The following is a 26,046-nucleotide window of genomic DNA, read 5'->3' as shown; positions in this document are numbered from 1 at the left end:
GTTTATTTTGGTAAACTTGCTTTTATAGGCATTGGTTTAAAATACTTTTCAAAGACAGTTCTTTGAAAAGCTAAAAATGCAAAGGTTTACATTTTTATTTCAAATATGCATAGTAATTATCCAGGAAAAAGGTTTCTCCATTTTCTGTCTGTTGAGCGAACAGATCGACAGGATGTAAGCCTGAAATATCTCCCTTTTCATTCTGAAACTGTTGGATGGGGCTGTCTTGTCTCCTGGTTTGACTCAAGGGTGGAGGTGACCCATGTGAGTGCATGTGTGTGTGCGCGCATGTGTGTACGTGGGAGTTGGGGGCTGGGGGCTGCCTGCAACCCCCACCTGGGCCTGTGTGCCCAACCCCTGTTGGAGCTACTTGCTCCCACATCAGGCAAAATCAGCAGCTGAACAGCAAACACACTATTTTATGCTGGACCCAAATTCTTTCTGCTCTGACCACTCCCTTTGAAAGCTGCCAAGGTGCCCCGCGCTGGGGAGCACAGCTCAGCCGGGACCCCACGAAGCCCAGACATTGCTGTCCTATTTTAGGGTTCACTTCCCCTTGAGTTCCCATAGTCTGCCCAGAAGGATGTCTTGTCTTCTACAGAACCCAACAGATTCTCAGTGCACAGCCTCTAAGCTGGAGACAGTTCAGTGTCCTAACGGCACACGCCAATCCTGAGTTTAATTGCTGAGTTTCCAGATGGAGAAGAAAATGCAAAGCTTCTGTTAAGACTGTAAAGCTCCTTGATCACAGATTTCCAGGCACATAAATGCCCCAGATCGATGACTACAGTGTAGCAAATAGAAAAGTTTCCTTAATGCTAACAGCTACAGGTAAAATGCCTTTCTCCAGCTGCTCTATATGAAGCAGCATTTAAAAGTCTTTGGTTCATCTGAAGCAAAAATCAGGTTGATGAAAAATGCAGCATTGGCCTCAGGTCTGTTTAGTCTTGCACAGGACAACCGGGTGTCGAGACGGGTAAGTCTTAGAAGCACAGAGCAAAGCGGTACACCGAAACATCTCCATCCGCTGTGACACAGCCACACCTCATTAGTTTTAATTTACCGAAAGGAAATTAAATGATAACATTTTCCCCCAAAGGAGAACTGTCTAGAATAGGACTTCAGCTTAAAACAAAACATAGCATGTTTTTCATTTTAAAAAACCCCCCAAAAGAGGCACAGAAGGCAGTGATGGCAGCTCTGAGCGATGACTTGCCTTATATTACAAAGTTTGAGAAATTAAACTTGCGACATTCACAGGGAGATGGTTCTTCCTGGTGATATTTTGCAGACGCCCTGCTGAGAGGGAGTCCATTTCGTAATTTGGGGGTGGTGTGGACATTTATTTAAACTTGCCACTAATTCCCAAAGAAGGCTTGAGCATTTGGGAGACAGAGACTTTTTTTTTTTTTTTTTAAGAAAACTAATTCTAATTGAAGCCTTATTTGCAAAAATTACTTTTGAAGTTCTTTTAAAGTTTCATTTCCAAAAAACACATATTGGTTTGGTGTACTTAACTAAACATGTTATTTTTTTGCTTCCTATGGGGCGCTCTGTGCTTGGCTAAAGGTAGACGGAATTTATACTGAAAACCACAAGTTTCTGGAACTAGCTGGGCTGGGTGAGGGCTGGATAAAGATGGGGCTGGGGTGCACTGAGGGGGTTCTGTTCAAAGCTGAGAGCTCCAGGGAGTATTTTTTTTTTTTCTCCATTGATTTCAGTTGGGACTGACAAGAAGACAGAAAAGTGGACAAAAACGGGTCTTTTAAGGCTGAGGAGTAATGTGATTCCCAACTTCCACAGAGATAGGAGTGCATGGAGAGGCATGAGGACATCTGGAAATAGCATGTGCAGATCAAAGGCTTCCTTCCTTTTGTTCTTCCAGGGAGACTTTTAGGGCATCAGATTTTGAACATCTTCTCAAGCTTCACACGCCCGGCGTGCGCACACACACCCCTGGCCAACGATGGCATTAGTATCAGTAACATTTTTATCTTGGCAATATAGGAAAAAATGAGGCCAAAAGTTATGATTTACAAGGAAATGCCAGGTTCTTCTCTACTCTGTACCGCAGTCTTGCGCCCCATATTTCAAAGCGAGCCTGGAACTGGCCTGAAGGCCCCGGGTCTCCGCAGCGGTGTGGGAGAGGGAGACATCAGCCCCAGCGGGCACAGCGCAGGCTCCTCCCCACATCCAAGCAATGCTTCATCAGCACTACGGACCTTCAGCTTCACCCATCACTTTAGAATATGAGGTTAACTTATGAAAAGCGCGCTCATAAAATAATGTCAAATTAACTGGTTTCCTCGCCAAGGTCACGGTCACCGTACCAGTGGGATGTGCCTCTGCAACCGCGGAGATAGTGGGGTTGAACCACCAAGCGCCCTTAGAGTAGGTCACTTTCTCTTTGCTTCACTAACAAAAATTAAAACAACTACAAAGTGCCAGTATATGTCCCACTGGAAAACACTTCCCTGGCTGCTTCTAAGCGAGGGCACAAAATGGCAAACTGGCCTGGGTCCTGGAGCTTTTTGGCTTTATTTGTCTTAGTCTAGGGATAAAGGTTGCTACTGCTGGAAAAATAATTTGAATGATTCCACTGCTGTTTCCACATACAAACATTTGGGGGGCAGGAGGAGAACCGTAAACACACCTCCCAGTCCAAGAAGGGAGCAATACTCCCCACCTAGCTCGGGCTGTGCCAAGCCTAAGCCTGCCCCATGCGTGGCCTCGGCGCCTTCTGCCCGAGAAAACCTTCCACCACCAAGATGACCCCCACAGAAGCCAGCGGAAAAATGATCAGATTCCTGTCAGAGGGAGTAAAAGTTCACCTCCACGTGCCATTTTGCTTTTGCAGAACCGTGGGCTGGAACAGGGGTTGGGTCCCAACCCTCCCCTCACACTGTGAAGGTGCCTGGGGGCTGGGACTAGCGCTGCTTGGGGAGGATGAGGTTCCTCAGCATGTCGAAGGAGTTCCCGTCGGGGTGCACCGTCTCTACCTGGCCGCCCTCCTGGTGCACCTGCAGGTACCCCGAGTCGTCCAGGCCCACCACCGACACCTCCGGCCCCTCAGCGCTGCCCAGCCGGACACGCTGAGCACTGAAAAGGAAAAAAGAGCATGTGGTGATCACACAGGACACGAGGTGGACAGTTCAGTGACTCAACTACGCCAGGGCTTGGGGGCTGGGGGGGGGCGCGGAGCCAGCTGACACCCCAGGCTGCATGCCCGCCTCGCCACCGCAGGGCGTGTCCTAACTACAGCAGGTCTTGAACAGAAGTGTGTGGGTCGGAGCTGTTTTGCTATAACATGGTGAGGGAACAAAACCAAACCCGATTCCCAGGCAGGGCCACCATCTGGGGGGTTGGCAGTTTCTCCCTGAGTCTGTGTAGGACTTTACCAGGGGGCTTGGGTCTGCCCACATCACAGTGATGTGTCCGTGGGCTCGTTAGTTGGGTCTCAAGGGCGCCCCTAGTTGTGTGTGTGTGATGCTCCCGTAATGGGAGGGTGTCCTGTCCAGAGTGGGGTCCCCCTTGTGCCCTGAGCTGCTGAGACTGGCTTTCGCCACAGTGACCCTGAACTGGACTAAGTGTGTTGGAAAATGACTATGTGAAGACAAAGAGTAAGAGATTTGTCAGGGATGAAAGAAGAACAAAGGGGCATGGCAACTACTGCAGGGCGTGCCCGTCATTAGGAGAAGGTTCCTCAGCAATCAGCTCATGAGTGTTGAATATTAGAAGTTTGGGGTCTTTAGATGTTTGGGGGTGTTCTGTGACCAGAAATCCACAGTAGGAACTTGACTCTTGGCGTCAGCCAGCCGACGGTCACTGGTGCCCTCACGTGCCATTTTGCTCGAGGTTACAGGGCCCGTATGGACAAGGCCTCAACTATGGACGAGGTTAGCGGGGGACGCGCTGCCTTCGACTGACCGGGTGGCAAAAGCGTGGGGCAGAGCTGGGAGTCCAGCTGACCAGCTGGGGGAGGATTTGCGCCCGTCCCCTCGTCTCTGACACGTTCAGGAAACACTGAACAGTGGTCTAGGATTTTTGCCTGAAATGGGCCTGTTCTTGGCTGAGTTGAGTAAGTTTTGTCTTCTGAAAGAGAATTGGATGGCCACGTAAAAGTGAAACTCATTCTAATTCTACTGCTAATTCGTTTGAAGACTCTCCAAATGTCCCCTCCTGGTGAGCAGCTTTAAAAGTATTACCTTACCCCCCAAATTTTATTTTGAAGAATTTCCAGCCTACAGGAAAGTCGAAAAGACAGTGCAAAGAAATTCATTTATCCTCACGGCAACAGACACTTTTTATATTTGCTCTCGCCTTCCGGCTCCCGGTCTTCCTTTGCTGAACCTATGAGCGGCATCGTGGTCTTGACCCACCAGAGCTTCAATGTGCATCTCATAAGCCTAACAGCCATCTCCTACACAGCGCCAACCCAACATCCCCCTCGTAACATTATCTGATGGACAGCCCGAGTTCAAGTCCCGCCATTGTCCATCAGGATCCTCAGTGGCTTTCCTATCCCTTGCGGATTTCCTGCCGTCCAGGGTCTAATGACGGCCACACACTGCACGAGTTGCCCTGTCACTTTGTTCCTCCCCACCCCTGACAAATCCCTCACTCCCTTGTTATTTTCTGCAGTTTAAGTCGTTGCTATTTTTGAAGGGCTGAAGCCTGTGGGTACACATCAGGCTTCCCAAGCTGTAGGTGCGCGAGCACCCCTGGAATATTAGTTAACACACAAGTGCTGGCCCCACTTCGGAGGCCCAGGGTGGGACGCAGGGGAAGCTGCCTCTCTAACAAGTTCCCAGGTGAGGCAGCTGCGTGACTGGAATCTCACTGTGAGAACAACTATTGTCTAGAATGTGCCACATAGTAGACTGTCTGTCTCAGAGTCAGGCCCACGTTAAACACGTGGGGAACCACCCTGGTGTTGCCAGGACCCCACCGCCCGCCGCCAGGAGGCACGGGGGGCCAGCAGGTGAGCTAACTTGCTCACCACCACGTTTCTCCATCAGAAAGGTAAAAAAAAAATTATCTCGACCAGGGCTTAGCTTCTCATTTTCACATGCTGTGCTGACTTAGTGAAGGAATCTGAAAAGAACGAGGCTGGCCCGCACTGACCTGTGCACCCAGTATTTATAATAAAGGGGAAGGATGCCGTCGGGCCCTTTGTCCTGGAACGAATCGATCAGCGTCTCCAGCTGGGTCACGGCCCTGGCGAGGAGGCAGTCCACCCGCAGGGGCGGCAGGTCGGCCCCCTGCTGTTTGTTGTGCTCAGAGACCAGGTCATTGATGCAGATGGTGGGGTTGCTGTTGGTCACGTTGAATCCACAGCCTGGACAAAAACAAACCGGCCACTGAAAACAGGAGTGGCTCGACCTCGGAAGGAGGCAGAGTCCCTCCCGCCAGGGGTCTCTGCCCCCTTTCCTCATGTCGACCGGGCAGAGGGCCTTTCTGAAGCCCACCTTCTTTCCGCCCTTCCTTCCTTACCTTGTTCAAACCGAGGGCGACCGATAAGCTGGGGAAGTGAATGGGGTGGAGAAAATGCAAGGTCATCTGGTTCATTTAGAAGCCAGGGATGAGACCTCCCCAGAGCTGCTTCTGCAGGAAGCGTCCCCTGCGGTCCAGGCCAGGCTCACGCTCTTGGCCAGGGCCAGGGGGCCAGGGCCTCTCGGACAGGCTCCTGACCCCAGGCAGTGGGGTCCTAGCAGGCTTATCTCTGCTGTTCCTCAACACACGTCCCCTGGGGAGAGGCTAGGGGCTTTCCAGAGACGTGGAGTCTCACTTCTGCAGGGCCGTGAGTCGGCCTCAAGGGGTCTTGAGCGAGTAGCACCTGCCCGAGAAGCAGCGAGAGAGACATGACTGTGTCCCTTCGGGGCGTCCAGGAAAAAACTCCCAAAATACAGGCTCAGAGGGATCAACGCAGCTTACAGGAACTATTCTTTGGTAAATGTTCTAAGTCACAGTCAGTGGAAGCGGAAGGACCCATTAGCCTCGTTAAAAACAAACAAACAAAAAATAGCTACTACAACACAAAGTGATGTACGTTACACCTGGGAAAAAACAACACAGCAACAGGGGCAGAGTCTGCAGTTGCTCACGCCCTCCATCCTCCCTCTGAGCAGTAGACGCACGCGGAGGACCCAGGGAGCGCGGGTGTGTGTGTGTGTGAGGGGGGGGGTGTAGGGTGTGTGTGTAGGGTATGTGTGGTGTGTGTGTGTGTGTGTGTAGGGGTTGTGGGGGGGTGTGTAGGGTGTATGTGTGTGGGTAGGGGGTGTGTGTGGTGTGTGGGTAGGGGGTGTGTGTGGGTAGGGTGTGTGTGTAGGGGGAGTGTGTGTGTGTGTGTAGGGGGAGTGTGTGTGTGTGTGTGTGTGTGTGTGTGTGTGTAGGGTGTTTGTGTGTGTGTGTGAATGAAGGGCCCAGAGCCCCTCGTATTCGGAAGGTGGAAAGTCCCGAGGAAACAGCAGCGCCGCCTGCTGGTGACTCGGGTTGCATCCTTAGGGGACCAGCGAGACCCTGAATCTCTTCCAGGTCCAAGTCACCCCAACCCTCCTTCCCAGCACCCCCAAGCTCTAGTGAAAGCTACGGTTTCCCCACAGGGAAATGTTTCTCTGGCCCCACGCGGACAGAAGCCCTCAGCACCCTGAACCTCCTCCGTATCCGGACCCTCCTCCTTTTCTCTGTCTCCCACCTGGGGACCCAGTGGAGATGGATGGAGCCGGGGTGCAGGCAGCTCGCCCTGAGCAAGTTAGCCCAGAACAATCTAGCCCGCAGGACGCAGAGCTGTGTGCTCTCCCGCCGCACTGCCCACAAAAGTTTTCTGTCTACCACGGATTTTTGATCAGCAATAATCCCTTAGGGGGAGGCTGGTGGTTGGGGTCTAAGAACTTCTGGAAACACTAATGAGGCTGTCTGGCTGGTGACACAGGTGCCGAGGGTGAAACTGGGACCCCCCATGACCAGCCTGGGGCTTCTTCTGAACATTAAGAATAAGGTGACTGTTGGGCCTCCCTGATGGCGCAAAGGGTTAAGTCTCAGCACTATGAAGCTATCGCCAGGCATTGCAGCAAGAGTTCGCTCCCCCGCCAGGGAGCTACGCACATGGCGCAGACCTCTCCTGTCTCCCCGCTGCTCCCATCAGCAGCGTGTTTCAGTAGATCCGCCTGTTCTGCTCCCCACTCTGTCTTGGTGAATCCTCTTACTCCCCACACCTCTGGCCTGTACCCCAGCTCTTGTATGCATAAATAAATAAAATAAATCTTTTTTAAAAAGTGACTTTTACATGTTTTCATCTTTTTCTGGGAAGATCAGCTGAAGAAGGCAAAAGCACCAGGAGGTCGACCCTGGAAGTTAACTTTTTGTTTTCTTATGACAAAATGGTGCATTAGATGTGTAGTTTCACCACTTCTAACTCCACGAGGAACAGGAGTTTGGAAAAGCATGAGAAAGAGCCATCTGATGGGTCACCAAGTCGGTGGTTTCCAGGCCACAGAGAAGCGCTAAACCCCTGGCCAGGTTTCAGGTAGTCTGACCCGTCGAGCAGACATGGAGGTTCAAAGAAAAAGTCACCTCACAGGATAACCCACCCCCGCCATGGAGCCAGGTGGAGAAAGTTTTCATTAATCTGAATCTGCTGGGAAAGGCTCTAAAGACTCACCAATAAGTATATAGAACGTCTCTCCCATGAGGGTTGAGTTGACCAGAACTCCGCCAAGCTTCATGAGGTCCCCGTAATAAATATCGTTGGGCCACTTCACTCGTAAGTTGATATCCTGGAGGAAAAGCTGTGTGTTAACCCAGGGACCCTGGGACCTGCGGCGGCCGGACACGGTGAGCCAGCAGAGGAGCCGGACGCTCCAGAAACCCAGGGCACCGGGCTTGTCCTCGTCGCTCAGGCCACTTCTTTGGGACGACCCCTTGGAACAAGTCCCTTTGGGATGAGGCCAGCGACCAGAGCCAGGTGGCATCTTCCCCGCATCCCCCCCGCCCCCCGCCGCGTTCGCCGTCATCAAGAACACGCAACAAGGATGCTCATATTCGTGAGTTCAATCCCCGACCCCGGTATCCGCTCCGCCAGGGAGCGCCCGGCGTGCTAGGGCAGCGGAGCGCGCTGCTCGGGGCTCCTTGTCCCATCGGCGGCCATGCTCCTCAGGAGGTCACCACTGCAACAGGAAACAGCACAACGTCTCCGGTGAAGGCAGCGAAGACACAGGGAGGAATCCCTCCTGCTGAGGCCTGGAGGAGCTGCCAACAAAAATGGCCTTGTCCTGTGTCCACGGCCTCCCCACCCCGCGGGTCTCTGCCTGTGCCCCGGTCACTGTGGAAAGGCCCTGAGACGGGTCACCCCGACCCCACGTCTTGAGTGACTGTGACTCTGGGACACAGGCGGGGTCACACCTGGTCGCAGGTGGCCCCGGGCTCAGGCCGATGGCCTGGGGTGCGTGGAACAGGGGAGCCCATCCCACCTCCGTCTCCTTATACCAGACGTGGGGCTACTGTTCACCCCTTGTTAACAGAGGAGGACAGAGGTTCAAAGAGGCGTGTGCCCTGCCTGAGGCCACACCAGGGGCTGCCTTGATCCTCTGTTCTGGAGCTGCTGCCCAGAAAGGCCCTGGTCTCCCTCCAGCAGCCTCCTTCACCGCGGCCAGTCAGTGGGTCTTTGTCACTGGAAGCGTGGCTTCCCCAGCAGCGCATCCAGAGAGAGAAGCCGGGACCACAGGAGAACAAAAGCATAAACAGGAAGACATGGGGTGGTCGCCGTGACCCTAACTGAGAGGGAGTGTCCTATATTCTTTCCCTATGGAATAGGGGGTTCCCAATGGGGCCGGGGATAGCATTCCCCCCCCCACACACACACACTGGGAGACAGCGCTGGGTGTCACAGCTTGAGGGAGTCCTGCTGGCACCCAGTGGGTAGAGAACAGAGATGTTGCACCACATTGTAAAAAGCGCAGGACACGCCCCAAAGATGTGGGCGCCCAAGCATCAGGGGCAAGGGTGGGAGAGGGTACTTAGGACATCTGCAAGGAGATCTGGTCTTGCTCCCTCTCACAATTCCGTTCTCTCTCTTCTCTCGCCTTCCAGTGCTTCACTCCCAGGCCCCACGCCGCCCCTGTCAAGGCCCAGCGACAGCACCCCCGGGGGGCCCACTTGTGTCTGGCCTGCCCTGCTCTCGGGCTACGGTCTGACCTCACATCTGCAGGACCCACATTACAGCTTATGGAACCCGGGGTCCCCATGCAGGTGAACAAGGACAGCTGCTCCAGGATGGAGAGAAAGGCCAGGCGCTTATTTTTCACTGACTTGTTTGTTCGGACAGCTGCAAGGGCCCCCCGCGCCCGCAGGCGCCCCACTCCACTCTGGGGGTGAGGCCCGCCCAGCCTCCAGGTTGCTGGCCGCGGTGCAGGAGACACAGCAGGAGCACGATCACTCGGCTTCAGTCATCCTCGGAGATGCCGTAAGAGGCCTGAGACATTTCGGGTGGCGGGGTGTTTCTGGGGAGGGCATTTTGTAGCCGGAGGGTCAGGAAACAGCGTTTGAGTTGGGCCCCCAGGTAGACTGAGAGGCGGTGGCCATGTGGGGTTCTGGAAGGAACGGTGAGCATCCAGGGAGCTGCCTCCATCCAGGGCATGATTTGTATGCTGACGGGGACACCTCGCCAGGGACAGGCTGGGCACTAGTGAAGGACGGAGGACAAGCAAACTCTCTGTGACCCTGGCCCATTTCAAGCGCCCTGAAGCTGTCCTGGGCAAGGGGATCGAGCTGTGTTCAAAACAAACCCGAAGCCAACCGAGAGATGAGGCTGAGCCAGAAGATGCAGAAACTGGAGAGCTGCTGGGAGCACCTCGAGGAGGATGAGACGCCCCCCACATGCCCGGGGACGCCGGGCACACAGCAGGCCGACAACACTATGTTAACAAGTGAGCTCACAAGGTCAAAACCAAAGCCACGAGAAGCTAAACAGGCTAATTTCCGAGGCTCAATTTACTGATTTTTCTAAGACTGATTAACCTGTTGCCAGGGTTAAAAATACTTGTCCCCACGAGGGAGCTTTCTACTAGGGGAGACAGCTCAGGGCGGCAGGCTGGTCTGTGAAGGTCAGAGAAGGTCAGAGGAGCCAAGCCCCCCAGACGAAGCAAGGGGGCGGACTGGTGCTGGGGTTCAGTGTGGTGGGGCGGGGAGACGTAACCAGGGACACGCACACTGTCCTAGTCCCTGGCTGTGAGGCCCTGGCTGGAGCCATGGGGTCGAGGACCCTCCCCTGCTGTCAGGCCATCTTGGGGGAGTCAAGATCTTAGCTTCCTGCTTCAGGAGTTAAGACAATAGATGTTCTAGCCCAGCAGAAGAGCCATATGTGGGAGGGAGGCTGGCAGGGACCCCTTTTTATATCCACGTGAAATCCTTCCAGGAAGGTCAAGGATGGGGAGGGGGTGAGCCTGGGTAAGGAAGCCAAGCTAACCGTCTCCATAACTGGCCACAGCACCTCCAGGACCTAGGAGGCAGAGGCAGGCACCCTAAGCCGCACAGTGGGGGGGGGGGGCGGGGAGGAGCGGTCCCAAATACCCGGACGTTGAACCCCAGTGATTGCAGAGCAAGGACTCTCCAGCACGGACCACAGCACACCGAGGGGGGCCTGTGGAGGTGCTCAGGCCTGCACAAGGAGCCTTCTCCCCAGAAATCACAGCCAGCCTGCTCCTGGCTCTGAAGCCCGGCGCGCCAATCGTGCAGACAGACTCCCCGCGCAGGGCGTCCGGGCAACAGGCCGGCAACACAGGCGGGAATTCTGGGCACAACATGGTCCGGCCTGGTCCCCCATGCAGCTGAAACCCTTAGGCGCCTCCACAGCTCCGGGAGCACCCCGCAGCTGCAGGGGCCAGCTGGGACGCATCCCCAGCCACCAAGCCAGCGCTCCCAAGAGCCGTCGCCAGACTACATACCTGGTACCCAGGGAGGGACCGCACTGCCTCCACCACGGCCAGGGACATCAGGTGCTGCACGAACGGGATCCTCTGCCCCAGCGGGGACCTCAGGGGGATGGAGACCAGCAGTGTGGTGACAGCAGACCCCAGGGGGCTCAGCCAAGCGTTCCGTCCCCGCCCTGGAACACAGGCCCCCGCGGGGGGGACGGTCACTTCGTCACACAGACCGGCAGACGCCTGTGGTGCCCCATGACCCAGAGCCCCACACAGGAGACAGGTCCCCTCTGAACAAGCCTGTGCTGATGCAGGCCCCAGCTGTCCCGGGGTTCATTCCCCAAGTTCCCAGCCATCGGCCTGGTTCTGTCCCCGGGAGCACGTCGTGTGTGCGAGGCTCACGGTCTTGCCGTGCCTGACGTCCCCGCCAGGTGGGGACGCAGCAGTGGGGACCTCAGCCTGCATGCACCCTGGCCCCGAGAGGCCCTGGCGGCCCCCCAGGAGTCCAGAGCAGCCTCAGACATGTGAGCTGGGGGGGGCCTGGGCGGCGACGGGCGCTTGCTGTTTTTTCAAAAGCCGAATTTAAAAAGTGATCCCTGATATTAACTCTTTGAGTTGTTACTTTTCTTAAAACAGCAGGAAAATTGGGCCTCCCCGGTGGCGCAGCGGTTGAATGCTGGGTTGCAAAGCTGCCCGCAGCCTCTGCAGCACCGGTTCGATCCCCAGCCGCCAGGTAAGGGTCCTACATGGTGCGCAGACCTCTCCTGCCGCCCGCTGCTCCCCTCAGCAGTGTACTTCATCAGTCTGCCTGTTCTGCTCCCCGCTCTGGCTCTGGTGAATTCTCTCACCCTCCCGAGCTTCTGACTGTACCCAGTGCTTGTGTAAATAAATAATAAAATAAATCTTAAAAAAGAAAAAAAAAACAGCAGGAAAATTAAGTCATAAGGATGGGCAGGTCACAAGCTCCAGCCCTCCGTGGCCTTTCTTTCACCGCCCTGTTGGAATGAATTTTTCTCTCACTGAGTTATCTTCAAAATACACGTTTAAAAGGCAGAAGTGGAAACTGGGCTTTTTCTTTCTTTTTTTTCCATTCTGAGGAGGGCATATGGAAGCACGCTGGTGACTGGGTTGGGGGGGAGCCTCCTGCTGGGCACACGCTCAGGGGCTCCCCTGCCCACACCCCAAGTAGACTCTGGGAGAATGCAGCGGTCTCTGGGGGTCGGCAGGTGGTGGGCGCTGCAAGCAGCCCTCTGCCTCTGGCCACCTTGTTAAGGGGCGCTGGTGGAGAGCCCAACGGGGTGGGGGCTGGCAGACAAAAGACCCCACCCCGGCCCCGCCATGTGACTCTCAGTGTCTACACAGAGGAACATTGCAGGGAAACCGGGGGTGGGGGCGGGGAATCCTGGCAGCACAGTATGGGTCACACGCAGCAGCGCCTGGACTCTCCGAGGGCAGAGAGGGTGGGACAGGCGTGGGGGGAGGCTCAGCTCCGGCTCTGATGTCAGCAGAGAAAGAACACCCCGATCTGCAGAACACTTTCCTTCTGCTGAGGTGCCGCTAGGGTGACTTCCCTCCCTCACCTCCACCTCATGGGGTGAAAAGGGACCTCACCGGGCAGTTGACTCCCCTTCAGTGGGCGCCTTCCATGGGCCCCGACTGCCACGGGCCCAGATTTGAGAAAACAAAACCCGAAAAAGCCCCCACAGGTGACTGACCTCTGCCCTGCGTCTGGCGGCCAGCGATGGCGATGAGGCCCATGTCCTGCGGCATCTTGAACATCAACCTGCAAAGGCGGGAAGAGTGGTCAGCCGGATGGGGGGACGGGAGACCCCTGGCTGGGACCCCGTGAGCCTGTGGACCCCCGCGAGGCTGGCTGCTCCCAGGCACGCCACCCCCTCTGCAGTGGGGCCACAGCGAAGGGGCCCAGAAGACACGATTTCCTGCGGGAAAGGCCGGGGTGCGGGCCATGTGCCTCCGTCTGCCGGGCTGTGGACGGCCAGGTGCGAGGAGACACCCCAGGAACCTGTCACGTCTCCCCACGTGTCCCGTCGCCAGTGACAACCAGCAATCCCTGACATTTGTTTCTACTTACCGTGCGTTTCTGTCCGAACGTCATCGGAACAGAAGTTTCTGATTATTCAGAAAACCAATATGGTGGCGATAGAGCCGTTTAAAAGATCCACTGTCCCCTGAGAACTAATTAGGGTTTAACTGCAGTAAATAAATCCACACCTTCTGAGAACTCGGGAGCACCTTGGCTCCCGTTAGGCTCGAGTCCGGCTTTTAAAACGGTTTCATTGAAAAGAATACAAACTTCCCTTTGGGGGGCAGGGAGGAAAGGGCGCTGCATCTCCACCGTACCCTCAACGCAACTGCTTTTTTCTCTTCACTGAGCATTTCCTCCGGCTGCCTTCCCCGGATTCCAACTGGGCCTGAGGACGGGCTTTTCCACAGCGGGTTTAGGAAACAGACCTTCAGGTTGCCCGTGTGTCGCTGCGGGGCCTAGGGAAAGCCCCTGCAGGAGGAGAGGAGGGGAGGGGTGCGGTGGAGACAGGCTGTCCTAGGACCCTCAAGTCCCCAGGAAGAGCTTGCAGGGCTCTGCGGCACGGGGCTGGGGCCGAGGGGCGCTTCACCCCCTCCCCTGGGCTCAGAAGCCGGTGGGACCTGGCAGACGGTGAGAGAAGAAAATGATTCAGAGCACATGGTGTTTTTCCACACCACTGGCTGTGGCGGGGTAGAGGGGGCGCACCGGGCATGAAGGGCTCCCCAAGTCTAGGCCCCACCGCGGCGCAGGGGCTGTGCTGGTCGGTGGGGCGGGGCACCCCACATGCATTGCTCTGAGACCCCATGAGTAAGCACTGAGCTCGACGGCCCGTCCACCGTGGCTCCAAGAAGCCCCCTTTGCTTGTGCTGCAAAGGCAGAAAGAAAGTCCTGGGAAGGAATGTCTTCCAGTCAAGGGGTTAACGCTGTCTTCTGGAACCTTCCCCATGGCTCCTAAGGTCGGGGTGGGGTGACCAGGGTTCCTGACGGCAGGGGTGTGAGCAGATCAGATGCTCTCCCGATGGTGGGATCAGGATATTCTAGACATAAACATACGGATGGCACATTGGTGAGTGTCACCAGCCATGGTGATGGGAGCGGGGGAGGAAGGGGCGCTGGGAAACCACACACAGACGTCCAGAACAAAGAAATGATGCGGGACACAGGCAGGACCCCGCTGGAGCTTTGGCAGCAGTGAGCAGGGCACGCCGGTGAGAAGCCTGGAGGCCCAGCGGAAAATCTGCGAGGAGGGAGACGCTGCGGAAGGAGGTAACGCTTACTTTGAGACAACTGGAGGCCGCCAGATTTATTTGTGCGACCTGAGATAACTCTGGGGGCCAGACCACACGGCTCTGGGTGGACAAAGCAGCATTTATGAGCTCTGTCCATTTTGCATTTCTGAAAACACAGTGGATGGCGTTTGCTTCAGCAGAAAGGCAGCTCCCTAAAGGCATTTCCATCCCAAGCGGACATTCTCCCCAAAGGAAATGGGGGAATCTCAGGGGAACTGAATGACCACCCCCCACCCCCCCACTTCTGGACATTTTCTTTCCTCTTTGGCGAAGGCTGCAGAGGTTTCTGTGGTGGCGGCTGAGCTCACTCCCTGTTGCACCGACGGAACACGCGAGCGAACATGCAGTTGTTCTGCGCCGCTCCGGAGCCTCGTCAGGGCCCGGCCCGACCACTCTGCTGACCAAGGCCATCACAGCACGCCTGGGAACCGTTGGTCTGACTGCCCACATTTCGTGCGGTCACTGGAACAAAGCTCAGTGGTGGGCTAATGTACAGACTAGCCCGCATCAACTATCGCCAATTCTGAATGGTGAAAATCTTAAATTCAGACCCAATCTTTGGGGATTCGAACTTAAGGAAACGGCCCACACTCACCAGAGTTCTACAGAGGCAGATCTGAGGTAACCTGGGCGTTCAGGTTAGGAATGGTTTAGGGGAACGTGGTGATGGAGCAGGTGGAGAAACCTATAGTCATTATGGCTGGCGGCAGGGAGACGCAGCAGCCGCAGCGAGGACGTGCCAGGGACAGAAGGTCAGATTAAAGAGCAGGACCCCAAGCCTCATGCGCGTTGGAATAAAAGTATATGTAGATATGTACAAAAATACATGTATGTATAGTTGGAATTACTATGTAAAATTCACAGAAGAGGGAGGGATGGAGATTTGATGAAACAATAATGATGGGTGTGTAAGGATGATTTCTTTTTCTTCATATAAATTTTCTTTTAAGATGGTCGGTTACTTGACTTATTCTGAAAATTTATTCTGAAAACTTGGGGGAGGGCCTCCCCGGTGGCGCAGCGGGTTGAGTGCAGCGCTGTGAAGCTGTCCGCAGCCTCTCAGCACGGGTTCAATTCCCTGCTGGCCAGGGAGATGCCCACATGGCGCAGCAGACCTCTCCTGTCTCGCCCGCTGCTCCCTCAGCAGTGCTTTTGGTCTGTCTGCCTTTTCTTTTCCTTGCTTTGTCTCTGGTGAGTCCTCTCAACCTCCCACGTTTCTGGCCTGTACCCCAGCTCTTGTATAAATGAATAAATCTTAAAAAAAAAAAAACTTGGGGGAGGGGAATACGGTTTTTATGTTCAGATATATTTTTATAATTAACAAACACTTCTAAGAACAGCACTAAAAATTTACCTGAAAAATAGACAAGACAATCACAGCTATTGCAGTAGCCACTTCATAATGAGCACTTTGATAGACTTAGTGGGCTGACATTCTTAAAACTAGTCATATATAGCAATGAGAGCTGTAGCAATGTTTCTACCTTCTGACCCGGGGACTGTGCTTCCAGGAATAAATCCTAAAGCCAAACCAGAAACAAAACAATTCAGGAAACTACTCCTCTGCATGACAGTGTGAAAAATCAGAAACCACACACAAGGCTGGTGACAGAGCAGTGAAAAAAATCTCAGCATCCCCACAAGACAGAGTCACACAGCCTGGAGCGACATGCGCAGAGGGCAGGGGAAACTGGGGCGACTTAACCAGCATGTGGGCCCCTTTGTACAGCCTCAGACAACCATGACTTAAGATACACTTAAAAACATTATTAAGAAATATCCCAAAATTTAGGGCCTCCCCGGTGGCACAGCTGTTGAGCGCTGGGTTGGGAAGCTGCCCGCAGCCTCTGAGGTGCCGGTTCCATCCCCGGCTGCTCCCCGGCCACCGGAGGAGGGTCCCGCATGGCGCACAGACCTCTCCTGCCACCCGCTGCTCCCCTCAGCAGTGTCCTTCTGTCCTTCTGCCTGCTCTGCTCCCCGCTCTGGCTCGGTGAATTCTCTCACCCTCCTGTGCTTCTGACTGTACCCAGTGCTTGTATAAATAAATAAACAAATAAATCTTTAAAAAAAAAAATCCCAAAATTTAACTCTGGTTATTTTTGATAAAAAAGAATCTCCTTTTTTATCAAAACAAAATATGTAGATAGAAAAGGCCACCGGCCTCTTAAAATGCATTTGCTAACTATGCACGTTTGACGGCCCTGGGGGTTATGTGTTTATGAAGTCTATCCCCAAAGAGCCAAATCACAATGGGGTCTGAACATATCCTCGAGGAACTGAGAGACAGTCGCGTGAGACTGGAAAACACGAACCACCACCCAGTGCCACAGTGCTCGCCCCGCCTTGACCGTCCGGGCAGCTGCTTCCCCTTTACTTGGTACATTCCGTCTCAGACAAGCCCAGTTCACACAATCCACATAAAAGCCGTGTCTTCACCTCAGAGCCAAGGGGCTGCTGAGACATCTGGGCCCCCAGCAACACGAAGGTAATGAATTCCTTCCCCTAGAAAGGGAGCCCCCCCTCCCCAGGGGCCCTCCACAGGTCCCTTCCCCGCTGCACCCTTGTCGCTTCCGGCTAACCACAGGAAGAACCCGGGGCCTGCCAGTTGGCCTCCAACCACTGCTGCTTCCACGGCCCTGCCGCCCTGGGGGGCACCCTTCCCCCTGCCCTCGCCCGGCGCCCGCTCAGGCGCTCCCCAGGGCCTTGCTCCACCGCCTGCCAGAGACCGCAGCGTGCCAGGCCTGCCGGGCCGGCGAGCTTAGCACCAACTTAAGTCTTCACTCAGTGCGACAAGGGGCCCCTTTCTTTAACGCAGGGCTCTGCTCCACGATGTTCGGGTTTACAGCCCCCGCGAACGAAAGCTGGTTCAGAATCCAATTCTCTAACAGCTTCTCGTCCAAGTGGTGCTTTTCCAATCCCCCTTCCTCGAGCCCACTTTCTGCCCCTCTGTCGACCCTGGAGGCCGGAGTCTGCTGGCGGCGTGTGGTGCGGCACCTCCTTTCCATCCTGCTCTTACTGATTCTTTCATTATTTCAATTAGTCCTGTCATGGGTTCTCAAGGCTTCCTGGCGCACTGTCATGCCAACGGCAAGTGGTTTTCCTTCTTTTTCGGCCTGCGTGCTTTTCATTGACTTCTACTTGCAATGGCCGATGCGTGGAGGATGAGGACACTGCGTGGAGGATGTGTGGGTGGTGGGCATCCTGGCCTGGTCCTGGGAAACGCACACAGGGCGTCCCCCGTAAGTAGACTCTAGCTTTAGGACCCATGGATCCTCCGATGGGCCCAGGCGGCGCAAAGGATCCCCTCAGTGGCTGGGCTCCGGAGACACCCCTATTCCCTTGTAGGGTCCTGTCACTGCTCTCCTCTCTGTCCCCTTTCCCGTCACCTCAGGTGGATTCTGTGGCCCTGAGGGACACTTCAACAGGACACTTGCGTGTGCAGCGGGAATGAGCCACCTTTGCCGGGATTTCCCGACAATCCCTCTCTTGGTATCTGTCTTCTCCTGCCTTGTGCTGCCCCTTTCAAAGTGCTTCCCATTTGTTAATTTTTGAGAGTTTTTCCTGCCCTTTTATTTTGTCTGACATTTTAAAATCAATCTTCTATATATGTTTACATATGCTTTTCTATTTAAACTTTTTTTTTAATCTAAAAAACATAGTACCATACCGCCAAAGGTGTCAGGAAACACGCTCAAATAAGGACAGGCTCTCCAGACCGCTCTGCCAACAAAATGCCAGTGGGTCTGAAGCCTGGGCTCACACACGCTGGGACGCTTCCCAGCTCCAGGACTTAAAGAACTTCTTTATTCCAGTAAATCAGCTTCCCTGCGAATACCATCAAAACCCTACGCTTTAATGAGTGAGGGAATATCAGAGGAAGGGGTGGAGAAGGAAGGGATTTGGACGAGTATGAAATTTAATTTAAAAACTATTATGAGAAGTTTAATTTCCCCCACCCCCAACCAAACACATAAATCTTTTCCAGGCCTTTTCTTTGTTTCTTTTTTCTTGAAAAATCTTTTAAAAATGACATCCCGAACCATCGAAACCAGTGACAGAGTAAGTCAGTGGGGTGGAGAGTTAATAACAGATATTTACTGGATTCCAGTGACTGGCAAGGCCGCGTCAGACACACGGGGGAAGGCGAGGGAGTCTTAGGCACAGCTGCATTCTCCCGAGCCGGGACCGGAGTGGGAGCAAAGACCCGGCTGCGGAAAGACAGTCAAACCAGGCCAGGTGGGTGACAGTAAGAGTGGGGGGACCGCTCACGCCGGGGGAGGTGGGGTCGAGGCACCGCAAACCCTGGATTGCCTTGAAAGATGTGAACACACATGGACAATAAGGTCAGCTTCATAATTAATCATTTCATCTACGAAGAGGGTAACATTTAGCCATATTTCAAAGGTGGGGCTTAGCAGGACTGAGAAGTATTGAAAAAGTCACAAGAATGAGGACCTGAGTTTTCAGTCCGTGATATGTGTGTGTGTGTGTGTGTGTGTGTGTGTGTACACTGGGGTGCATGCACACGTGTGCAAGTTGCCAGGGATACTCGCTTGCACTCCAAGTTCTGCTCTGACTCAGTTTTGGAAGCTCTTCCAAGTGCGACCCCTGCGGCCCGGGCGGGACGAGGCACCTCTCTAATCTTACCCAGAAAATGGCAATTAAGTGTCTACCTTTTGGGGACCATGGGCCCTTCCACCTCCAGTGCACTCAGCAGGCACAGGGTCCCTTGGGGTGAAGGGCTGCTGGCTCACGAATCCCCAGAAAACCCAGGTGAGGTGTTTTGCCTAGAGGAGTCACCTGCCTATGCCCAGCCCCAGCCTCCATGTAGAGACTTCTGGACCTGGCCCCTAACCTCAGGGGCCTGGTGAGAACAGATGATTCACCGCCTGGCACAATGCGGGCACTTGGCTGGGGGGCGCCTCCTCCCCGGCTGGCAGACACCAAGACATGACGGAAGGCTCTCCTCTCTGGACAAGGCAGCCCCCACGTGCCAGGTCACTTCTCCCCTCCTCGTGCGGCTGTAAGGTGAAGAGTGGAGACGCGGGTAAATGCTCAGGTGCCACCTGGTCCCGAAGGCCTCCTGCTCACGCGCACCCGCTCACCTGGGCCGGTGGCCAGGCAGAAGTCCCCAGGGAGCACACCTGAGGGGCACAGCCAAGCGACTGGGTTCCCTGCAACCAGGTTGCAGATGAGAGCACGCCAGCCGAGGGGACCAGCAGGCTCCCCTGCAGGACGCGGCCTAACACACCTCCAGACCTGCTGCTCGATGCCACCAGCCAACGAGCCTCGCGGAGTCCAGGGCAGTGAATGGAGCTTAACACCCAGTGAACAGGGACTGCAAGCTGTACCCTCACAATCGCCCGCCAAGCCCCGTGTCATTGATGCCTCTGTGGTAAGTACTAAAATGCCAAGAGGAAGATGAAAGTGGCCGCGGTCAGAGGGTCTGCAAGGCGGGCGGGCGAGGGCAGTGTGTGCGCCGCATTACGGTGCGGACAATCATGTAAAGTGAGTGTGATTAAAGGGATCCTGAAGTCATAAAAACTCACAAAGAATTTTTTAGTGAGGACCAATGACTTCTTAGGCCAAGATGAGTAAGTGACATTGTCGTGCTCCAGAACATGGGGGAGCCCCGAGAGCCTCTCCCATTTCCAATGCCTGGGGGCACACTCCATACGCTGGGGGCTCTTTGACTGCCAGTTGTTACAAAATAATAATATTTTTTTTTAATTTCAGGGGCGCATTCTTTGATGACGAAAAGTTCTAGAGGCTAGGAGAGTCCCTCTAGTTAGCAATGAGACCCTCCATTCCCCCACGAGAAAAGGGACCACAGCCATCTGTTCCTGCCTCTTAAACCTCACCCACATAGCTAACATGATGGGGGGCGGGGAATTACATGCAATTCTACTTCTTTCAAACATTTAGTTGACTAAGATTGGGCTGCAGTCTGACTTAGGACCTGAAAACTCAAGTGATTTAAACATGTCTCCTACAAGTGTGTTTGTGTCCATGAACAAAGGCAATTCCAATTATATGGAGAATCATAAGTCCCAAATTAGTGGACTTCAGTTAGTGCTAAATCACTGTTTTCTTCACCGTGGTCATTTGTAAGAGCAATCGCACTAGTGTGGAAACCAGATGAACATGTAGTCATTTGCCTTCATGCTTCCCAGTTTTCCATATTTCCCATCCTTTTCAGATGCAGAGCTTAAATTTTTAGTCTACTATTAACTTTAACCTGCTTTTTCTATTGGCATGAACATTTGTCGGCGTTTAGTCCGCCTGTGGGTGAGTGATTTTCCATTCGTTTGCATAACAGAAAAGATTCATGCGGGTGAAAAGACAGCCATGCGCGGGGCTTGTCCAAACCAAAAAATACACGCGCCTTGCGGGGCCTTGGGTGACACTAAAAAAATCCTCAATTATAAAAAATTTCAAACACGCACCAAGCAGAGCCTTGTAGGCAGCCCTCCCCCCAGCCCCCCCATCAGCGTCAACAAGTCCTGTCCCCCGCAGCCTGAATGACGGCCCCTGCCCGGCCCCGCCCCGTGCCCACCCAGCCGTCTGCCCAGCAGCCGGGGGCCTCAGCAAGGCAGCTTTTAGCATTTTCGAGAAGCAGCACAGCCAACTGCCAAGTTCCTGCTAGGTCGGCCAAGAGGTATGAACCAAAAATGAAAAAACATGAAGGATTTGTTTTTTAAAAGTAATACATCAAACATAAAAAGAGCTCTTTTGTACGAATTCTCGGAGTGGGAGGCGGGGAGGAGAAAATCATTCTCCCTCGCGGGAGGAAGCAGCTTGACCTCACCTGCGCCTTTTCTCTTACGGTGTGGATTTTTCTCACCCCATTAAATGTAACCCACTCTGGGTGGGTTTGTGCCATATGAGAGGAAAAGGGAGCGAGGGGGAGCACGCCGAGGGCCGGGCTGGGCTGAAAGCAGTGCTGGGCGCCCTGGGTGGTGGGGGGCAAGGTTGCCTGAGGGGGAGCCCTGGGCCACGTGCCCAGGGCCTGGCGGCCACGTGGACTGAACGGCTCAGAGGGTGGCTCTGCTAGAGGGACAGAGATTACATCTCTGCGGCTTCAGAAACCTTGCAGGGGATTCTCCCAAAATACATTTTTGCAAGGAGAAAAGGAAAATGGAAAAGAACAGAAACCAGACGAGGATGGGGTGTCGTCTCACCACTTAAAAGGAGGGGGCCGGCGAGGGCGGCTGGGGTGGGTGCCACTGCGAACCCCAGAGGGAAGCAGCAGGCAGATGGGGAGTCCCAGCAGGCGGGCCAGCCAGCCCCGGGGGCACGTGAGCCAGAGAAGCCCGCGCCCAGGACGGACCCAGCAGGAAAAGACCAGCTGGGCACTGGCTCTCTAAATCCCTGCCCCATTAGCCCGGTGCCAGCAGGAAGCTCTCAGGGGAGCAGCTTAAATCACCTGGTGGCGCTCAGCAGGCGGCCGGTGCTCACCCCTGGGGACAGGCAGCCCTTTCTCTGGTAACACGCAGGAGGAGCTTGCCCCTCACAGCTCTCTCACTCCCGCGGAGCCTTAGCAAGCTGCAGCCACTCCACCGTTTTCCGTGGTAGAAATGGCCCTTCGGTGTGATGCAAACTGAGGAGAACCGCCATCTGCGGCTTCTGTCATGTCAACCCTGCAGCAGCTCCTGCTGGGGACGGGGCCCAGCTGGGGATGGCGGCTGCCTGCCCCGACTGCAGATGCAGCAGCTGGGAGAGCAGGCCTTGGAGGAAGCCGAGGAATGTTCCAGGCATGGCAGCAGCAGCGCCATGGCCCTGAGCGACCAGGGTGTCTGGGTGCATTGTGGGGTGGGTGGGGGTTTTAGGAATGTAGGTTGGGGGCAGCTTTAGGACTCTGAAGGTCTGGATTCTGGGGCTTACGCTGAGCTAAGACGCAATGCCCAGCCTTTGCATGCTGAGGGGCAATGCCCCCTGAAGCTGCATTTTCACAGGCATCACCTGGCTGCCATGTAAACAGCTGAGGTGGGTAGAGATCTAGGGACCAAATGGGAGGCCCCAGCGAGAGAGCGCAGCCCCAGGAGGGTGGGAGTGCCAGAAGTGTCCAGAAACTGGGGATGGGGCACATTTAGACAGTTTCAAAGGGGTACAGCAGGGTTTGATGACAACGTGGGCTCCTGAGAGAAAGACGGCAAAGACAATTCTGAGTAAAGACAGAAGCGCATTTACTGGAGGGAAGAAGCCAGGAGCTAAGCAGGTGGGGTGAGGCGCTGGGCAAGTGGGAGGTGCTTGTGGGACACCCCAGTTAATCTAAGGAACGGTGGGGAGTTGAAGGGAGAGGCCTGGGTGCAGCTGTCCATGGGAGAACATGACGGTGGATGTGGTTCTTGCAGCCGCGGGGCCGGGCAAGGTCAGCGAGGGAAGGGCACTCTGGGGAGGTGCTGAGTCACTTGACTTTGCTCCTGGCGAAGACCCCAGGTTCAGAAGTCAGATCCCCGCACCCTGACGCTGCCTTGGAAACATGGAAGGGGACTGGCCCTGCTGTCACACCTGAGCTGCAAACCCGGGAGTGGACGATGGCGATATGCATCTTGCAGAGCACTGTTGCCCCGGGACATCAATCACCAAAGTGGATTTCATAGTTTCCAGGCCACACACACTGCCTGGGACAGGTGGGTACTCTACACGTAGGTGAAGAATGAATGATTATGTATATTTCTAACTGAAAATAGAGAATTTTGGACTGCGACTCCTTTACACTTCAACAAATATGCCAAATTACTAACCCGTAGGAGATAAATGCCTGAAAGTCCCAGGTGGCCCAGCCCTCCCCTGCTGCCTTAGGGATGACTCTGAAAGAGTTCTCTCTCCCTTCTGGAAGAGAGGCGGTCAGGGCTGTGGCCATTTCTTTGTCCTCCCTGTGCTGAGCAAATGTCCAATAAATCTCAATGAATGTTGAACGAATGAGGAAATAAATATTCATTAAAAATTAACTGGACAGTTAATTTAGGTCACTCACTGGAAAAAAGAAAAACAGTGAAACCAGAAAAGTATCTTTTTAATTTAAAAGGTTAGCGAAGGACATGATTTAAAAAAAAATACATTGGTGGCTTAGTAAACCAAGCACAACTGGGTTGTTAAAAACAGCTGCCATTTGTAACTTTGAAAACATCCTATAGACATTCCCCAAATTAGAAATGACCCAAAGCTGCCTGTGTTCCTGATTCTAGCGTAATATCAATTCCAAGTCAGCAAGCAAACAAAACAGGCTCTCACACTTATAAACATAGATAGGACGATGGAGATGAAATACTGGCTAACTGGATTTAGTGGTGCAGCTCATACACGATGCATTATGACCAAGTAGTGCTTATCCTAGAAATGCAAGGATGGTTTGACATCAGGAAAATGTGTTCGGGCCATGTATCACGTGAGCGGGACAATTATCTCCAAAGTCATGGTGTCAAGTGGCTTTAGGTCAGTTCCCCAAATGGCTCACATGGTACATTTCCTGAGTTTACCAATTTCTCTGATTCCCCAAAGCATATTTCTGTTTACTATTGAACAGTTAGCGCAATCTATAGCAGTTGCACAGACAGGGCCTACCTACTAGAGCTGTGGAGAACCAGGACTCGGATAATTGAGGACACTAGAAAATAAAAAGGCCAGCACTCTTCAAAAAGGGACAAACCATTTTCAAGCATCGTTTTATTCCCTCAATCTCCCCCCAGAACTCATCAAACCAACTGTGGCCACTCACAAGGAGGAAGAGAAACTCCCACTGTCTCAGGAACAGGGGAAAAAAGTAGCCTTGCATCCCCAGATGGTCACTGCAGCGAAACCAACAAGCTTATTGCAGAGAGGTGAGTTCTGATCATGATTTCTCTTAACCCACTTCCTACCAAAGACAGTATTGTGTGCTACTGTCTAAAATCTTCCAATCCACCATTGAAACAGACAAATCTTCAGCACTTGGATAGAGTGAAAATGTCAGAAAACAGTATTGATTTCATGCCCATGCTTGTCCAACATGTTATAGATATTACTAGAATTCTTTTCTAGCTCTCTTTTTTTTTTTTTCTTTTTTTGGCCTGGCATTTTTGTTTTTATAAATGGGGGGAGGGTTGGAGGACAAACTAATACTAATCAGTGTGCTGCATACTATTTAGAGACAATTCCTGTATTAAAAAGCTCTATTTTAATACCTATGCAAGAATGTTGAGGATTTCCCATTTGATCTATTAAAAGAGGTGTTAAATGCATCCACATTCATTCCTGGTGTGCATTTCATCCCTTTCTCAATGCAAAATGGAGTCAAAGCCTGAATGAGCAGGCAAGGGACAGCTGGTGTACAGGGGGGGCTGCAATCTGAAGTCTCATCCTGCATGGCTGCCTCCATTCTTTCCTAATTCTGTGCGCTTGTGTTTACTTCTCAATGCTTTATGAGCACTCACTATGCAACACTACTGTAGGGACCACAAAATACACCTGTAAACAAAGCAACTTACATCCTCTCAGGAGGAGGCCAATACTAAACAAACAGGCAAATAAATACAGGCAAATATATATCAGGTAAGGGACCAGGAAGACATCTGGGAGAGGATGGTCCCGACAGGGGAAGAGCAAGTGCAAAAGATTTGAGGAAGGGAGTGTGCTCACCACATCTGAGGCCCTACGCATGTGGATGTGCCTGTGTTTTTCTGTGAGGGAGGAGGGGGCCGATAGTGTCAGCCCCAGGCAGGTAAGAATCGTGAATTTTTCACTTAGCAGAATATTTCTAAGATCCACCCATGTGCTCATGTGTATGCACATTCTTTTACATTGCTGAGTAGTATTCCAGTAGTGTGAAGACCATTTGCCCATTGTTGAACAGGTACGAGGTTCCCAGTTTGGGGATATGATGAATAAAACTGCTGTGAACATCAGCACAGGTCTTAGTACGGACATCTGTTTTCATGTATCCTGGATAACTCCCTAGAGGAGCATTGCTGGTTGTAGACTCTATATTTAGTTTCATGAGCCATGCCAGTATGTGTGCCTGTATCATTTTGCATTCCCGCAAGCAATGGGAACATGCGTATTGCCAGTTGTTAACTCACCCCAACTGATGGATGCAGAATGAAGGCCGATGACGTTTATCTTACATTTCCCTAAAAACTAGTAATACTGAGCATCTTCCCATCTTTGCTAAAATTCATATTTTCTTTGGTGAAGGGTCTTTTTTTAAATCTTTGGCCTTCTTTTGCATCGGGCTGTCTTAATATTGAGTTGTAAGGTTCCTTACATTTGCTGGCTACAAGCCCTGTCACATAAATGTTTAGCAAATATTATGTCCCAGTCTGGGGCTTGCGCCTTCTATTTTAACTGTCTCTTATAAAGAATACAAGGGTTTTTAAGTAAACTAAGTCCATCTGAATGACTTTGTTCTTTTACAATTCAAACTTTTTGTGTCTTGTTTAAGACACAAAACATTAGTATTAAACTCTTGTTTAATACTAATTAAACAAGAGTTCCAGAGTTATGAAGGTCAGCAGGCTGGAAGGTTTTCTCCTATATTTTCTTCTAGAAGTTCAATAGTCTGAGCACTCATATTGAGGTCTATGATCCATTTCAAGTTAATTTTTCCAAATGATTTCAATAAAGACTGAGGTTTGATTTCCTTGCAATATAGAAATCCAGATGTTTGTGCACCATTCACTGAAACAAATATCTTTTCCCCGTTGAATGACCTGGGCACCTTCATCAGAAAAATCAGTTGTCCGTATAACTTGAGTTCATGTCTGCAGTCTGCTCTACTCCATTGATCGGAACCTCTATCCTTACACCACGACACACT

General features: G+C 53.1%; 1 protein-coding gene across 1 annotated transcript in view; it reads right to left on the bottom strand.

Moving 5' to 3' along the window:
* Nucleotides 1-26,046, bottom strand: part of HLCS (holocarboxylase synthetase) — a 122,285-nt gene continuing 96,239 nt past the window's right edge. The window contains exons 6-10 of the mRNA XM_054700284.1: nt 12,632-12,699; nt 10,941-11,101; nt 7,661-7,775; nt 5,125-5,338; nt 1-3,099 (exon numbers count right to left, since the gene is read on the bottom strand). Of these exons, the coding sequence (XP_054556259.1) occupies nt 2,928-3,099; nt 5,125-5,338; nt 7,661-7,775; nt 10,941-11,101; nt 12,632-12,699 (730 nt within the window). The 3' untranslated portion in view covers nt 1-2,927. The remainder of the gene's footprint in view (nt 3,100-5,124; nt 5,339-7,660; nt 7,776-10,940; nt 11,102-12,631; nt 12,700-26,046) is intronic.

This window comes from Talpa occidentalis, unplaced genomic scaffold (genome assembly GCF_014898055.3).
Source record: "Talpa occidentalis isolate TD23 unplaced genomic scaffold, MPIMG_talOcc4v2.1 talOcc4.4, whole genome shotgun sequence".
NCBI classification, from domain to species: Eukaryota; Metazoa; Chordata; class Mammalia; order Eulipotyphla; family Talpidae; genus Talpa; species Talpa occidentalis.
The sequence above is the reverse complement of the archived record's forward strand: the minus strand, read 5'-3'. Positions and strand labels throughout refer to the sequence as shown.